Source organism: Physeter macrocephalus, chromosome 4 (assembly GCF_002837175.3).
Source record: "Physeter macrocephalus isolate SW-GA chromosome 4, ASM283717v5, whole genome shotgun sequence".
Lineage (NCBI taxonomy): Eukaryota > Metazoa > Chordata > Mammalia > Artiodactyla > Physeteridae > Physeter > Physeter macrocephalus.
The window spans coordinates 139102052-139119371 of record NC_041217.1 but is presented as its reverse complement, the minus strand read 5'-3'; the positions used below and the strand labels follow the sequence as shown (position 1 = coordinate 139119371).

The following is a 17320-nucleotide window of genomic DNA, read 5'->3' as shown; positions in this document are numbered from 1 at the left end:
TGCTGTCACTCCATTGCTACTTATGACCTTCAACTGGTCACATGACCTGACTCAAATCTGGTTTCCTCACAGGTAAAATTAGAGTAAAACCACAGTACGGTGCTCATCTACCACAACATAGCAAAGAATGATTACTAAGGAGAAAAACAAAAGAGAGGTATGTCCATGCAACTCAAGAAATCCACTTATATAAAAGCTATATCTAACAAAAAAGGAATTATCATTGCTTATTTTGGGGGAAAGGAACTGGGTGACTAGAGACAAGGGCCAACAGATTCACCGTACACCCTTTTATATACCACTGGAATTTTAAATTATGTGAACTATGTGTATTCAAAAATGAATGCAATTTTTAAAAAAATTTAAAGGCTAAATCTAAATAAAACATCTGGAAAGTACAAACATCTAAAAGGATGGAGACAATTAAAAGCATTAAAATTAGACTTTTCAGGATCACTTACTCATCTAACTGAAGGTCCATAGCAGTGCTAATCCAAGCTTTGGGAATGTGGCCTGAAATGAAAAAATACCATGCTATAATCATAAAAAGTTAATGAAACAAATCTTAACCATGCTTTGGAACATGAGGTGGATGAGATGACCAAGTAGACACCAAGACCTCAGTGAAAATGCTAAACTTTGATTAGGAATGGGCAGGAAAAGAGAGTAATTTCTAAATACAGGCAGTCCTTGCTTTGCACAGGTCCAACATGTACATATTTCAGTTACTGTGGTTTAATAACACCAGCCCGCAACAACACAATTCAAATTTCAGTTACTGTGGCCTGAGCTGTGCATAACTGAATATAGCAATTCTAGCTTTTCTGTAGTACACAAATCAGTATATAGATAACAGATGGACATCCTTTCTTTCAAAGTCTGTTAGTGATTAGTCACTCACGTCTGTTATTCAGTTCTGGCACAGACAGCAAAGCATGTAGTTGTGTTGCCTCCTTATCTGCCGTGACAAATCTCCATGACATTTTACCAAAATGAAAAACTGGAAGAGGAAACTGGCCAAAAAGACCAAAGTGCAACAAAGAAATGAAAAGTGGTAACACTGGAAATGAAATCTGAATGAAACCTAACTGGAATTATAGAAGAAATAGTTGACATGGATATGTTGACACAGCTGCTACGTCAGCCCAAATGTATTGATACAACAACAGGGGAACATCCAGGCTGATTGCAGTAGGTTAATAAACAACAACAAAGTGTTAACATTAAAATGACAATTATAAAATCTATGTAGAAAAATGAATTATATAAACTAAAAATTTTTTAAAGTAGACAACAGAATGGCCTATGCACAAATAGAACAACTTTGTAAAATTATTCCACAGAAAAAAAAGTAGGACCAGAAAATGTTATAGTCTGAAAACAGTATTTTAGAATGCTGGATTTTGTTTATATTAATATGTGTTGCTATTGAGATTAAGGTTTTCCATTCAACTTGTACTGTTCATTATATTAAACAAGCTGTATCTTTGTGCTTAAAATTCATGTTAATAAATTCTACAATGTCCCCTTAGCAACAGGGTATTTCTGTTGTATTAGTTAGCAAGTTACAAAAAGTTATAAAAAGGAATCTGTTATCTATAGAGTAATGACTAAATGATATACAATACTTTCTCTTTTTTTTTAAAGGATACATTTTTTTATGTGGTAAAAAATACATTATAAAATTTACCACCTTGACCACTTTTAAGTGTATATACACTGTATGGCACCTTATCATACAACAGATCTCTAGAACTTCTTCACCTTGCAAAACTGAAACTCCATGTCCATTGAACAACTCCCCCTTCTCCCCTCCCTCTAGCCCCTGGCAACCACTATTCTACTTTCTATTTATAAGAGTTTGACTACTTTATTTATTTATATATTTTAAAATATTTATTTATTTATTTTGGCTGCGCCAGGTCTTAGTTGTGGCACACGGGATCTTTGTTGCGGCACGCAGGCTCACAGTTGCGGCATGCAGACTCCTAGTTGTGGCATGCATGTGGGATCTAGTTCCCCAACTAGGATCGAACCTGGGCCCCCTGCATTGGGAGTCTGGAGTCTTACCCACTGGACCACCAGGGAAGTCCCTTGACTATTTTAGATACCTCGTATAAGTGGAATCATGTAGTATTTGTCATTTTGCGCCTGGCTTATTTCACTTAGAATAATGTCCTTAAGGTTCATCCATGTTGTAGCATGTGACAGGCTTTCCTTCTTTTTTAAGGTTGACTATTATTCCATTGTATGTATATACCACATTTTCTGTAACAATATTCTCTTAACTAGTCTTTTAACGTTTGAATCTAAATCTAAACATTTAATAGAAACAAGCAATCAGCTGGGCTAATCACATACCTACAATTGTAGGAAATATATAAATACAATCAAGAATGACTTCGATATTTTCTGAGCTGTGAGCTAATACATATACTGTATCAAAAAGCAGAAATTCTTACCAAGAAAATAATACACAATGCAGAAATTTCTAAGCAGGAACAGCGATTCCACACAGCTATGCTTAACTAGCAAAAGCAGAGACCTCCTGAAGCGCAAGAACTTGTATTGCTGTGGAAGAAAAGAAAACCAGAATCAAATGACATTCAAACAAAGGTTCTTTTTTATTCCAAAGCAAGCACATAACTATAACAGTCCACACATGAAACATAATCACTGCATAAAAAGACAAAGTTTATTCCAGAGGTAAAAAAAATCATCCATTTCAGATGTTAAAGTATTTAATATTTACATTATACAACATCTCATTGATATGAGATCAGAAATGAGAAAATTAACAATATCAATCTATACTTATAGTAAGGACTACAGAGATGGAGTAAGTACAAAAAACATAATAATAATTACAGCAATAGCAGCTAACATTCTTTGGATGCTTACCACATACCAGGTAGTGTTCCAAGCACTTTAAACGCATTAATCCATTTAAACCTCACAACAACCCCATGAAGGAGGTTCTATTATTATCCCCATCTTACAGATGAGAAAACCAAGGCACAGAGAGGGTAAGTAACTTAACCAGTGTTACCAGCTAGCAAAAGAAAAATCTGCGATTTTAATGCAGGCAGGCTGGCTTCAGAGCCTGCAACCTTAAAGATAATGTATGCTGCCTCTACACTAAAATTTTTCACATGCTGTTTGCAGAAAAATAGGAGGTAGTGAAGAAGATACGAGACTAAGAACTGGGAGACCCGAGTTCTGGTGCTTCCTCTTTCTGTATAACACTAAGTCAGCCTCGTCTCCTATCTAATTATCTGTGAAATAAGAAGGCTGAACCAGCTCAACAGTTCCTTAGTGCGTACCTTCCAATGTTAACAATCTAAGAGAAAAGAATCAAATATGAAAAAATATGAAACGTTTTTCCTGAAAAAATTACACTTCTTGTGAAACAAGGGTTGTCGGCCCTAAAAATGCCAATGGAAAAAATATTTTTTTAATTATTGGAAAGAATCTAAGGAAACCCAAAGAACCAAAGATAGACTTCCCCAATTCTGGTCTTCTTTTGTGTTTATATTAAGGCTGATCCTTCTCTAAGGATTTCAGAAGCTAAAGGACAGCAAAGAATTATAGTCCTTAGGTAGAAGTTATGTCTTCATACCACGCCTGCAGATTCCCACAGCATCTTACAAAAAGCAGCCCAGGTGAAATGAATGCTTGATCACTAACCATACAGCTTGAAGTATCCTGATTTATTCAGATATTTTCAAAGTCCAAGACATGGAATTGCACTATTCGATGCAGTTACTGGGTGCTACCACCATCTCACCTCAACCCCCTAATAAAAAGGGCATAGTCCCTAAACTATTCCTACTGCAGCTCTCACCTCCATCATCACCCACAAGGGTCCAGAGAGGCTAAGGAAGCAGGAAGACATTTCAGTAGATATGCAGAGAATAGCTAATAAACCCTCTTCTTGCTCCCAAGCTGAAGTGTTTTTCAATTCCCTGTTGGGTTCTTCTGTGATTTGGCTATGAGCTGCCCTGTACCTATTCAAATATTTACTATGTGCCAGGCTCTATAAATCTTATCTCATTTAATACTTTCAAATAGTCTTGCTGGCGTATAACTTGCCAAGCCTGTCTTGGCATTAATCCATTTCTTTGTCCCCTACTCCATGCCAACGTTCTGCTTTTCCCTATCAGTCTGTCATTAAGAATTTAATAAGGGCAATAGAACTGGTTTTTGTAGCATAGGCAAGTTTATAGGAAAAAAACCTAATGGACTAATGGTAAATGGTTAAAATTACTAGATTTTTAAAAACATCTAATTTTTCATACTGTTACATGAAAAAAGTAGTTACTGAATAATATGTACAATATAAAACTATTTATGAAAACCCAACCCCACAAAATATGTAGTATTATAGCTACTATATATATAAATGTACAGTAAAGGGTCTGGAAGAATACACAAGAATGAATCTAAGATTTTATCAAAAGCTATTACAAAAAATTTAGTAGTCAAATTTTACAAATGTGACAGTACATGGTAGAAACAATAATTTATCAGTACTGTCAATCGTGGACTCCCCTTGTTCACTCTTACACATCCGTGATGTTAAATAGGTGGTTACTTTCAACACAACTCCATGGAGGAGCAAGATATTTGGGGGTAATCTCATTTTTCTCTAATTTTTTTTTCCTTCATTTCCTATATTCTTAACTATGTTTGGATCAAAGCTGATTCACCATGGACATTTCTATACAGGATTTTGGGGGGTTTTCTCCTTTTGAAATTCTGAGGTGGCAAAGCTGATACTCTGCTTTAATTCACCTTCACAAGATGGGAAGAATTTGTAAATAGGACTCTTTGTTCATACACTCACAGACTGCAGGGAGATAAGGGCCAGATCCAGATAAGGGCCAGATCCTGTGAGCACTATCTCCTTGCAGTAGGCGTATTTTCATCAGATTGTTCTCAGGGATGCAACAGGCATGTGAAATTTTTAGTTAAACCAGGAGAATCCTAATCTGTCACACTCTCACACTTACACTCTTGTGGAACATCATTTATTTACATATCCCTCCCTCCCTACTGGACTGGGTCCTAGTGGGAAGGGGCTGGTTCTAACAGTTTTGCTCCAAAGCCCAGTACTCAGCATGCCCTAGAGCAGGAATGAAGCGAATAATAGCACAGTCAAGAATAGCAGCAACAGGCTGGGGAAAGCCTTGATGGCACCGGAAAAATCTCAACCCATCTTTTTCTCTCCTGCCAGAGGAAGAGACAGCTCCTACCAAACTAGTAGAATTTTTAAAACCTATCCCACTCAAACCAGTCAAAACTGTTTTATTTATGCACATCAAGCCTTGTTCTGAAAAGGATCTGAGACAGTAACTGACATATTCTATACTTAGTTGTACATTCTCAAGCTTATGAGCTTCTTAGGTTCAAAAAGAAGCTGGCAGCTGCACAGAGGTACTTGGCATGAATGTCATCATCATCCTCCCACAGCCCTGCTAGGTCACAGCAACTGCCACTACCTAGCAGGGAGGGAAAGAGTGGAGCAAAGAGGCATTCTGAGAGTGGCAGCAGGAAGGCAACTGCAGCTCTCAAACAGACACTGAAGTCTCATGAAGACAAAGATCTAGTCTCCAAATGGCACTTTGAGGATCTCAGTCCTAAGTTTTGCTGATCAAATCTTGAATTAATCAGATGATGCCAGTTATATATACAAACACCAAGGCAATTTTAACTCTGCCAAATTCCGACATAACGTAATGCTCAAATCATAGCTTACCTGTATGATGGGAAATGGAAGATAGTTCATGTTGTTAATAAAATACAGGAGGCTATAGCTATAGCCCATAAATGCTCCAGCCAGCAGAAAAAAAAGGTGATACTCATTTAAGCAGGTTTGTGCAGCAGGGCTATCTAAGCTGAAGGGGAAAAGTTAGGTTATTAATTCAACAGTCAGGGATGCATATTACTATTTTAGGCTCATTATTTACTGAAGGCAAAGCTTTGACTTAATTACTTAAGAAATGCCCCAAATTCTAACAAAGGGGTTAAGTCTGGGCAAAAGATTAACAAAACCCTTTTCCCTGACGCATGAGAACTTGACCTTTAGTTAATGCTCTAGCTCTGCTCCTCCAGAAATCTGGTAAGGGTAAGAAAGTCCCCTGTGACAGTAAGCAATGGTGCTTATGAGTTGGTAAATTGCATCTGGACTGAAGAATTCTAAATAAAGGCTATAACCTGATAGAGCTGCTGTAACTTTGGGCTTCTCTCTGTGCTGCTCTTATAACTAGGCAATCCCTCACGGGGACCCTTTTCACTAAAGAAAATTTATTGCATTAGGAAAAAAACTTGCCTTATATAATGTAACTGGGGGACAAAAGGAAATCAAGTATTCAGTAGCAGTCATGAATACCGTCTTAAAGTCTGGATAACAGAGAACTTAAGATTACTTTTTTGACTTTTAAAGTCAGAATATAAACTTGAAATTTACATCAATGCCATCTGTTCAAGAACTGTATAAGTTTCAAAATTATAAAAGTACGCTACTGAAGAAGGTATTTTTAATTATTAAAAATTTTTTTCTTCATTCTTCTCATACTGTCCTTCCTTCAAACCCCAACCAAAATACCACCTCCTCCAAGAAGCCATGTGTGGATCCCTCCCTGCCTTCTGAACCCCCAGAGGTTTTATCTGCATATTTCACTTTCTTCCTACTAAATCCTATTTCTCATACATTCCTATTGCTCTCCTACTAGATCCATTTGTGTGCAGGTCTTAAATTCCCTAATGTTCTCAACTCTCAAGGAGCTTACAGTCCATGTGTGAATCATTCTAACAAATCCAACAGCATTTAGCATAGCACCTTGTACAAAATAAATGGTTTTAAAAAACTGTTGAATTCAACAAACATAAAACATCAAAAACATTCGATGTATGTAAAAAAGCACTTTTTACTGAAGCCTGGAAAGCAAAGAACGTCCATAAACTATTAATGTATATAGGCCACTTTGGGCTTAGTAACTAAACAAGCACCCTTAGAAAAAATATATGTAATATTACCTCTCAGAAGCAGTGCAGGGAACCACAAGAAAACTGTATTGACCCTTGGTTATCACCGTAGCACACCAAGCCATCATCATTCCCATTGCAGCATGAATAAAGGAGTGCATGAGCTGCTGAGGATGAATGATCTTCCCTATCAGTGCCAGTCTCGAGCAGGGAATGGAAGGCACAACTGCAAACAAAACACGTGACTGTGGCTTTATAATCTGCAGCATGTGAAATGAGAGGACTTAAACTATTCCCTCTCATCTTTGCACAAATACGCCAAAGGGCAGGAAGAAACCCAGAGGCAATGTAAAATATAGTACAGAAAAATACCAACTTAAAAATTCTTAGTTAAAATCATTTGAAAAAAGAGTGAATACAAACAGATGCACAAAGAAAAAGAAAAACCAAAGGATCTAGACAGGTGAAACCTAAGTACAGTATGATTAACATTTTTCAATTCTTTTTAATTAAGATTTCCTGATAGCTCAAATAGTGCCTACCCTGGCACTCCCCTCACTGCCATAAAGGAATAAACAATAATAATTTTAAGATAGTGCTTGCCCTCCAGCAAGTTATCCTTATTTCAGCACTTTAAATTGTCAATATATAATTCATCTGTGAAAAATAAACCACAAACCAGGTAAATAATGATAACACTGAATACTAAAATAAATGCTTGCATGGGAATTTCTAATACCGCTCTGATAATCCTAAAAGGTTTTCAGAAGTGAGCTGGGGGAAGCAAGTGTGGGTGGGAGGTGGGAGGAGTGCTGACTTTTGAAAACAGTTGGCACAGGGTTCCCTGGCCTATCTTTGTACACATTCTTCTTTTGATACATACCAAGTAAAGAGATTGTGGGGAGGTACAAAATTAAGTATAAAGGGAGAGGACTTAGGTGCTTTACAATTTGGGGAAGAGGCTGCTGTCACCTTCCCCTCCCCACCAGAAATGCCCACAAGGCCTACTGACTGTGTAACTGACTTATATTCTGACTCATACTCTGAACATACCAAACCTTCTCATGTCATTAAGCCTTTTTATATGATACACCTTTTCCCTAAAACATCATTTTTCTTCTGTGTCTACTTAATACAGCTCATTCTTTAAGGTCTGGTTCAAGCATCACCTCCTCCAGGAAGCTCCCCATGCTGGGTAAATGGTGCTTCTATATACGTCCATACTATCCATGTATCACTGTCTTTCTCAGCATTAATTGTGAGCCCCTGGGGAAAACTGGGACCATACATCTCTTATCCCCACACAATGCATGGCATAAAGTAATACATAAGGAATGTTGAAGGAATGAGCCAAAGTGACTAGTCAGGCTTTAAGAATGACTAGACTGGGACTTCCCTGGTGATCCAGTGGTTAAGACTCCTTGCTTCCAATGCAGGGGGCACGGGTTCAATCTCTGGTCGGGGAACTAAGATCCTGCATGCCGTGTGGCGAGGCCACAGAAAAAAAGAATGACTAGCTGGAGAGCCCTTGTCTGGCATCTAAATCTAGATGACCCAGGTACATGGGACAGTGTGAAAGAACACATGCTGTAAACCAAGGGGTTCTGTAGACGGCTTGAATAGAAAAAGAGATCCATCAGCCAGTAGTGAGGGATTAGAAAAGCAAAGGAAAAGGGTGTACTATAAAATCCAGAGAACAATGTGAAATTTTATACCATATCTAACAAGGAAGTACTAAAGAGCTAAAAAGAAGAATGATGTTATAGTGAAAAAAAGAAGTATCAGAAAAAGCTTCTCATTTTACCCCAAGACAGATTTAAGGAATCTGAAACGGCAGGAAGAGCAAGAAGAGAAACTGAGAAAAAGTAAAAAGCTCTGAAATCTAACAGGTGATTCTCCCAAGGCAAAACATATGATATTTTAAATTTTGTTGGAAAACCACAGAATTATAGACTTCAATATTTGAAAAGGACCTTAGAAATCATCTGGTCTTGATCTCTCACTCTATAAAGGAGTTATTTTTATAATCTATCTGCTGAATTACAACTTTAACACCAGCTGTGAATTATTAAAAGGTCTAAATTTTTGTGTCATAAAGTACACATTAAAAAAAAGTACCATTTTAAATTTTTTTTTTTTTTTGCCGTGCTGCGTGGCACGTGGGATCTTAGTTCCTCGACCAGGAATTGAACCCACGCCCCCTGCATTAGAAGCTCAGCCACCAGGGAAGTCCCTTAACCATTTTTAAGTGTATAGTTTTCTGGCATAAGTACACTCACATTGTTGTGCAACAATCACCACCATCCATCTCCAGACTTTTCCATCCTCCCCTGTACCCATTAACTCTATACCCATTAAACAACTGCCCATTCCCTCCTCCCTCCACCCCCTGGCAACCCACATTCTACTTTGTGTCTCTATGAATTTGACTACTCTAGATACCTCATATATATAAGTGGAATCATCCAATATTTGTCCTAGGAGTTCTAATTATTTTTTTTAAAACAGAGAATGTATTGGTCAAATAAATTTTATGGTAAGACATTCAAAGCGTATATAATAATTCTGTATACATTTTTTAAACTTTGACATAAAACACAGCCTCTGATGTACACATCCACATACAAAATGCATTGAGTCTGCCCTTAGTAAAATAAATTCAGATATTTTAAAGATGGTTAATATTTGAAAACTCACCTGTATAGAACTCCACATTGAAAATATTTATTATTACTATTACCACTGACAGCAGCAGAAGGTAAAAGATTATATAGGAACTATACAGATCACTGAAAGAATCTAAAACACAAGAGAGATGAATTAGAAAGTTCATTCAGTCATATAGTCATGTTTAGTATACTGCAATAGAAAAGGAGCTTGAACCACAACTATAAATTTAATTTTAAAAGTTATCTTTTATTTAAAAATTTACTCATACACTGCTGATGGGTCCTATAGGACATCAACTCAAGAACTACATACAGAGCGAGTTATTTGGACCAAGTTCCAGGTCCTTAAAAATTATACTAGAATTTCTTTTAGATGACCCAGATGTTAACATCAGACAAAATAATACCATATGCAAACATTTTATCACGTGAAACAGAGAAGTACCACATTTAGTAATATACCAACAAAGTTTCTTTTAAAAATGTAAATAATATTTTTCAGATCTCTTCTTAATAAATGCAATTAGTCCCTACAGCTAGAAAAAAGTAACATTTCTAGAAATAGCATAATCCATAAATCATCCAAATGAGCCAAATTAAAAAAAAATCATGATGTCCCTGTGAAATACTAATACATTCACATTTTAGAGTAGTTCAACAATCAATATTCCATTTAAAAAATGTGGTAAAGTTTAAAATACATATATATTATGCCTAAAAACATGAACAAGAGATATAAATATAAGGATATATGTTTGTTAAATAGACTAAGACTTAATAGTGAAACCAATTATTTTTAAAATTTTAATTCAGTGACCAAAATTATTGAAAAATATTTATTCAGTATCCACAATTAAACTCCTCAAGCATTATACTGAGCTAAAAGAGTGAAAGAACTGATTCATGTGACTGGAAATAAGGAAGGAAGGACTACAGTTTCTCTGTAAAGACTTTGTGAAGCAAAAATTGAAGAATACAAGTAATATTTGATGAGAAAAATGGCACAAATCAAATCCAATCTGAAGAGAAAGTGATACTAGGATAACCTTGGGCCATGAAACAGCAGAAAGTGCTTATCTCAAGTGCCAATACTGAACAATTGGTAATGGCTCTAGATTACAATATTGAAATATTCTGAGGTTGCAACTAGACAGCCCAGCTCATGAGTGATGCAGACGCAGCAAGGTGGTTACAGAAATACTTGCCATTCTTGTGCTGGCTTATGGCTTAATTTCATTTGACCTGTGAGACTCACCCAACTCTTTGAAAATTGGCATTTCTTCAGAAAAATTAAATTAACAACATACTTCCCACTTTCCAAAGGAAAAGAAATTTATTGTTACTGTTTCTGAGAGGGAGGGAAAAAAAGAATTTCAAGAGTATTTGTGCTTCTAGGCCTCAGGCAAGACTTTAAAGACTTCAAAACCTACTCTGGGAACATTTCTCTTTTTATTTTTTTAATTTAATTTTAATTTTTTTAATTCTAGTGTGGCAGAGTGCAAAAACATAGGTTTGAAGTCAGAGACCAATATTCAAATCCTAGTTCAGTTATTCACTAGCTGTGTCTCTGCACAGACTTATAACCTGAGTCTCAGTTCCCTCATTTAAATAGGGATACTACGTCATTATTATACAAGGTTGCAGGAAGGATAAGAAGTATTATACTTAAGGTACTTAGCATGGTGCCTGGCACACAGTAGGCAGCAATAATTGGTAGCTATTATTGACAGAAAATAGTTTAGTTTAATGAATTTATTAATTTTATCTCCAAGGATTTGGAGAAACATTAGCCTGCTCCAATCTTTTCCTCATCAATCTTTCAGTTTAACTCTATGTTCCTTATTCTTTCCTCCTTTTCTCTCTTCTCATCTTTCTTATCAGCCACAATATAGAAATTTTTTTTAATATATTTCATGTATCAGATTCCAGGGTATCATTCTTTTTTAAAATTAATTAATTAATTTAATTTATTTTTGGCTGCACTGGGTCTTCACTGCTGCCCACGGGCTTTCTCTAGTTGCGGTGTGCAGGGGGCTACTCTTTCGTGGCGGTGTGCGGGCTTCTCATTGCGGTGGCTTCTCTTTGTTGCGGACCACGGGCTCTAGGCACACGGCTCAGTAGTTGTGGCACACGGGTAGTTGCCCCGTGGCATGTGGGGTCTTCCTGCACCAGGGATCGAACCTGTGTTCCCTGCACTGGCAGGCGGATTCTTAACCACTGCACCACCAGGGAAGTCCCAAAGTATTCTTAATTTTAGACAGACTTTTTAAAAAGGTATGTCATATTTTCTACCTACAATTTTTAAATATATAAAAGGAATAGTTCACTTCCTTAAAAAGACAACCTCAATAAAGCTGCCAAATAGAAGAGACAAGTAAACAAAATTAGGTTTTTATTTATGTGGTCTTCTAATGATCTTTCTGTTCATGTGATAATACTACACAGTCTCTGATGTGTCTACTAATCTTATTATATAGTGAAGAGGCCTATGTTAGGAAGGGAATGCCTTAAGAATACCTCAAAGTGAATGTTTTGTCATTGTCAATACAGCAATTAAAATAAATTATTTAAAACATAATGCAATTTTTATGTTGAGAAGTGGGTCCTGTAAATTTGTTTTCCCCAAACTGAGTATCACTTACCACACAGCCACCGTATAGGATGAAATAAATCAATGCTGCTGAAGATGACAAATACTGTGGTACAGATGGGCAGAAGCAGCACTGACCAGACAATACTTGTAACTATCCTCCAGCCCAAAACCTATAATTAAACAAACAAAAATCCCTCAATCATGAAGTCAGTTAAACTATTTCAGTTATTTCAGTTATGCAAATCCTATCTTTTCATACAGGATGTTAATCACTAATATTTACACCCAGATCACAGTCCATGCAGCTATACACTCTAATGGTTACTACTATTAGTAACACTACACACCACTCCAGAAACTTGTAATAACAGTGAACTGATGCTTGTTTTAGTCCAGAGTCAGATGTCACATTAAATATCACACTTTGGGGGGTGAGGGAGGTCTCAATTAGTTTACAACTATACTTTACAGCAACTTATACTTGTCTCTCTAGGTTTGATAGATATGTCAATATCTGAAAGTGTATTCATTTTCCAGGAATCAACTGTATATTGTAATTGTGTTTATTAGACATGAGCTCCTTACTGGGCAACTACTGCATTGTATTCATGTCTGACTCACCAGTGCCTACCATATGAGGCACAAGATTTACTGCTGAATATTTGAATATAAGAAGAGATACTGAGGCATTTTAAGCACACAAGTGACGATCAGATCTATATTTTGGAAGGTAAAACACCCTTGTGTCTGTAAGGTGGCTATAATGAAGATGGATCAGAGGGAACAAGACACAGACAGGAGACAAACAGGAGGCAGTCCAGCCCAATTGCCCAAGCCAAAGATTATAGTCACTGTCTGAAGGAAGGCAGTGGGAAAGAGAAAGTTAAAAAAAAAACAAAACGGCAGCCACGTTTCTGACATACAATCTACAGGACATCGATGACTGGCAATACAGGTGGTAAAGAACAGGTAAGACACAGTAACTTGGGATACCAAGTAGATGGCAGTGCCGCTGGGGTAGAAGCACTGTCCTAAAAGGGATCTTACTCCTATATCTCTGTGCCCTCCACAGAATGGAGGCAGAACTGTTGATTGGACTTCAACAAGGAAGTACCTCCTCTTCTCGGGCCCACAGTGCACACATTCCTCTAATTTGACAAAATACCTGTCCTGCTCACCTAGTCCCCAAGACCAGCCTCTGCTAAGGTCATACCACATTCTTTCCGATTCCGGATATTCCTTCCCGCTTCTTATCCCAAGTAATCAACAAGTTATTAATTATGCACCTAGCAGAGCTGCATACAACTCTTCCCCATTCTCTGCCAACTCCCATGCAGGACATCCTTCCCACTATGACCAGCTTCCACTCAGGACCCGTCTCTCACGCCGTAACGAGTTTGCACTCCGGACGCCCCGCACACACACAACTTGTAACCAACTTTCCCTAGCAGGCCCGTCCCCTCTGTAACCAGCTTCCACTCAGGACACCCCCCACAACCCTGAAATAAGTCGCTCGGGTCGCCCCCTCCCCACGCGCTCCCCACACTACACTCGAGCCAGCCCCGCCCCCGCCCAGCGCGCACGCGCGACCAGCGCCCGCACGCCCAGCCCGACCCCCGCAGCTGCCGAGCGCCTGCCACAGTGCGCGCAGCACTCACGCGCCACAAGATGTCCCGCGGCCCGCCGGCGCACAACCGACTCGCAGCAGTGGCCATGGTGATGGCGGCCCCTACTCTGAAAGGTGCAGGATACAGTGAGCCCACCCGCCACCGCAGTTCAAAGGGAGGAAGGCCCCCCGAGGGCCCCATTGGGGCTGTCTCAGACGCTGCCTGGGCGAAGCCCGGCCCAGGCCCCAACCCATCCCTTCGAGGTTCCGTCTGGACGGGCCCAACGGGCCAGAACCGCCCCGCAGACACGTCCCCCAAAGGGGGCTGGGACTCCAGGGCCCGCCCTCTGGAGTCCAAAACGTCTCTCCGAAGCAGGGTCCCTCGGGGCGCCAGAAACTGGGGGCGGCGCTGCATGCTGGGACCTGTAGTCTCTACGGCCCTCTGAGTAAGGAGGAGCGTTGCATTCTGGGACTGGGAGTTCCAAAGTACAGCATGCTGGGAGTCGAAGTCTTCCCAGCGGTCCCTTGTGCCATGCTGGGAATCGTAGTCTTTTATAAAGCAGCTTCTAGTCACAGTGCTGATTATCAGAATTCATAATTAGGAAGACCTGGCAAAATGATTTGCCTTCATTTCTTCCGATCTTACTTTATCGACTTCCTGAAAGTGAAATCAAAGGATGCTGTGGCCCTCTCCACAAAGGTACTAATTTTACTGAAATGAAAAACTCTCTTTCCCTAGAGGTGCATTTGGTTTCCTAAGATCTGGTTTCTAGCTCCAGCTCTGCCACTTGCTAAGTAGACTATCTTGACCCTCCCTGAGCCTCCATTTCTTCATCTATAAAATAAGGATAAAAATAAAGATGGCATCGGATGATGTTGTGAAGATGTACTAAAATGCTATACAAATATTGTCATTAATTTCCTGCCAGTGAGGAAAAAGGCTTTTCACCAGCCTAAGTCCCACTTAATGAATCCTTCTCTGATTGCATTAGGCCTCAGTGAGATCCCCAGAGGCATATTGCTAACACATTTTAACACCCAGTTACATACCACAGACAATATTCAGTACTCTAGAAAGACAGATTCAGTGATTTACTGACTCTGAAGAAATTCATAGTCTGGTGAGAGTAATTGAGATCACACATATTGCTCTGCAATGTTTGCTAAAAGTGGTTTCTTGAGTTGTTTTAAGGTTGTATATCATATTCACTTCCAAAAATATGATAATATCAATCAAGTCTGAAGTATTGCAGGACAAACTGGAAATAGAAAGGTAATCAAGTCTCTGCCATGAAGAAACCTTCTATTTGGTGGTGGAGAGAGATTATAAAGAATCATTCTAGGGACTTCCCTGGTGGCGCAGTGGTTGAGAATCCACTTGCCAATGCAGGGGACATGGGTTTGAGCCCTTGTCCAGGAAGATCCCACATGCCGCTGAGCAACTAAGCCTGTGCGCCACAACTATGGAGCCTGTGCTCCAGAGCCCGTGAGCCACAACTACTGAACCCACAAGCCACAACTACTGAAGCCCACGTGCCTAGAGCCCGTGCTCTGCAACAAGAGAAGCCACCGCAATGAGAAACCCACACACTGCAATGAAGAATAGACCCTTCTCACCGCAACTAGAGAAAGCCCACGTACAGCAGCAAAGACCCAATGCAGCCAAAAATTTTAAAATAATAATAATTAATTAATTAAAAATAAAATAAAATAATGAAAAAAAAGAATCATTCTAAATGAGTGTCCATAAACAGACCTCAGGTTACTTGCAATCAGATCCCTTTGTTTAGTTCCTTTGGTAAAGACTAGTAGTTGTCTATGCCAGTTTCTATTCTCCCCTTCTTTCTAAGTAGTAGACCGCCCCCCCTCCCACTTTTAACTGGGCATGTGGCTACATTTCTCAGATTCTCTTGCAGCTAAGTGGAGCCAGGTGGCTGAGTTCAGGCCAGTAAAATATAATCAAAGTATTGCATGGTAACTTCCCAGAAACCTCGCCTTAAAAGAGAGCTAGCTTGTGGTCTTTGCCCCTTTCTTAATCCCTTCCTCCATCCAGCTGCATGGAACTTGGATATGTTGCCTGCCATATTGAACCACAGTAAGAAGGTCACACTCTAGGCAAATTAGGTACTGAGCTAATAGGAGACTTGATTACTTGGAGCAATCATACTATTCTTGGGCTGCCTGCCTTTACCTTCTGACTTAATTTATACAAGAGAGACAATTATTTATTGTTTAACCGACTTCTATTTTTACAGCACTTACTACAATCTGAAATCATATTGTGTAACTCCTTAGTTATTATCTTTCTTCCCACTAGTCTACAAGCTTCATGAGGGCAGGGACTTTGTCTATCTTGTTAATCATTGTTTCAAAATACCCATAACATTAGTAGGTAGTCAATAAACGTTTGTTAAATGAACAAAATAATGAATGGAAACAAGTAAGTGCATCAGATAGTGTCTGATTCAGGAAAACAAACTTTGTTAGTTAAATCAAAGGGGGATTTAATTCAGAGAATTGATAACAAAAGTATTGAAAGGGCTAAAAGAGCATAGGGGAGAAAGAACAGGGTTGTAGTAGCAAAAGGAAGAAGGGAATTATTACCCAAATATCAGGAAGATGCTACTCCCTCTGCATTAGAGCTCATCAGCCCACATGCAGTGCTCAGCTGCTGAGGTAGTTCCATCACTGCCGTTAAAACCACACCATTTCTGTTGAGCAGGAACTAAGGAGCTAGTACCCTAGAGCTGTTGAAACCACCACAAGTGCCCACAACCGTCTGCAGTTGCTCTGCAAGCTTTGGTTTCTTCAACAATAATAAAAAGATGTTGCAAGATGCTGTATTAAATTAGATTTTGTTTGTAAATTGTCTGCCACACAGTAGATTTTCAATATATGATAAATATGATTAGTAAGAAGATTAACAGGCTTTGGAGTCAGATAAACATGTGTGTGAATACCTGCTCTGCCACTTAGTAGCTATTTGATCTTGGGAAAGTCACTTTATCTTTCTTGGCTTATATGAAAAGAAGATTTAAAAGCATCCCTATGGACATACTAGAAAGACACATGCACTAAATAGATGAAACTATAACCTAATCCTCCAAAATGGAATAAAATTAATTAATAAAATGATACAAAAGATGAAAGAACAACACTAATTAGTACTAGAAAAACTCAGGATTATGATATAGAACACCAGGAAGAAATAGATATACAGGAATAGAAATATAGGAAATATATAGCAATAGAATATCTATATAACAAACACATGAAAGGGTGCTCAACATCACTAATCATCAGAGAAATGCAACTCAAAACTACAATGAGGTATCACCTCACACCGGTCAGAATGGCCATCATCAAAAAATCTACAAACAATAAATGCTGGAGAGGGTGTGGAGAAAAGGGAACCCTCTTGCACTGTCGGTGGGAATGTAAATTGATACAGCCACTATGGAGAAC

General features: G+C 38.7%; 1 protein-coding gene across 5 annotated transcripts in view; it reads right to left on the bottom strand.

Moving 5' to 3' along the window:
• The window catches only part of NDC1 (NDC1 transmembrane nucleoporin), a 45327-nt gene extending 31152 nt beyond the window's left edge, over nucleotides 1-14175 (bottom strand). For 2 of the 5 annotated variants that reach the window (XM_007128160.4, XM_028489381.2), the window contains exons 1-7: nucleotides 13908-14174; nucleotides 12299-12419; nucleotides 9685-9786; nucleotides 7039-7213; nucleotides 5759-5897; nucleotides 2463-2571; nucleotides 462-513 (exon numbers count right to left, since the gene is read on the bottom strand). In XM_007128160.4, the coding sequence (XP_007128222.1) occupies nucleotides 462-513; nucleotides 2463-2571; nucleotides 5759-5897; nucleotides 7039-7213; nucleotides 9685-9786; nucleotides 12299-12419; nucleotides 13908-14057 (848 nt within the window). In that variant the 5' untranslated portion in view covers nucleotides 14058-14174. Of the gene's footprint in view, nucleotides 1-461; nucleotides 514-2462; nucleotides 2572-5758; nucleotides 5898-7038; nucleotides 7214-9684; nucleotides 9787-12298; nucleotides 12420-13296; nucleotides 13507-13907 lie in introns of those variants that run through there. The other 3 variants (XM_007128161.4, XM_007128162.4, XM_024119776.3) reach the window with 3 other exon arrangements.
• Between the last annotated feature and the right edge of the window lie 3145 nt (nucleotides 14176-17320).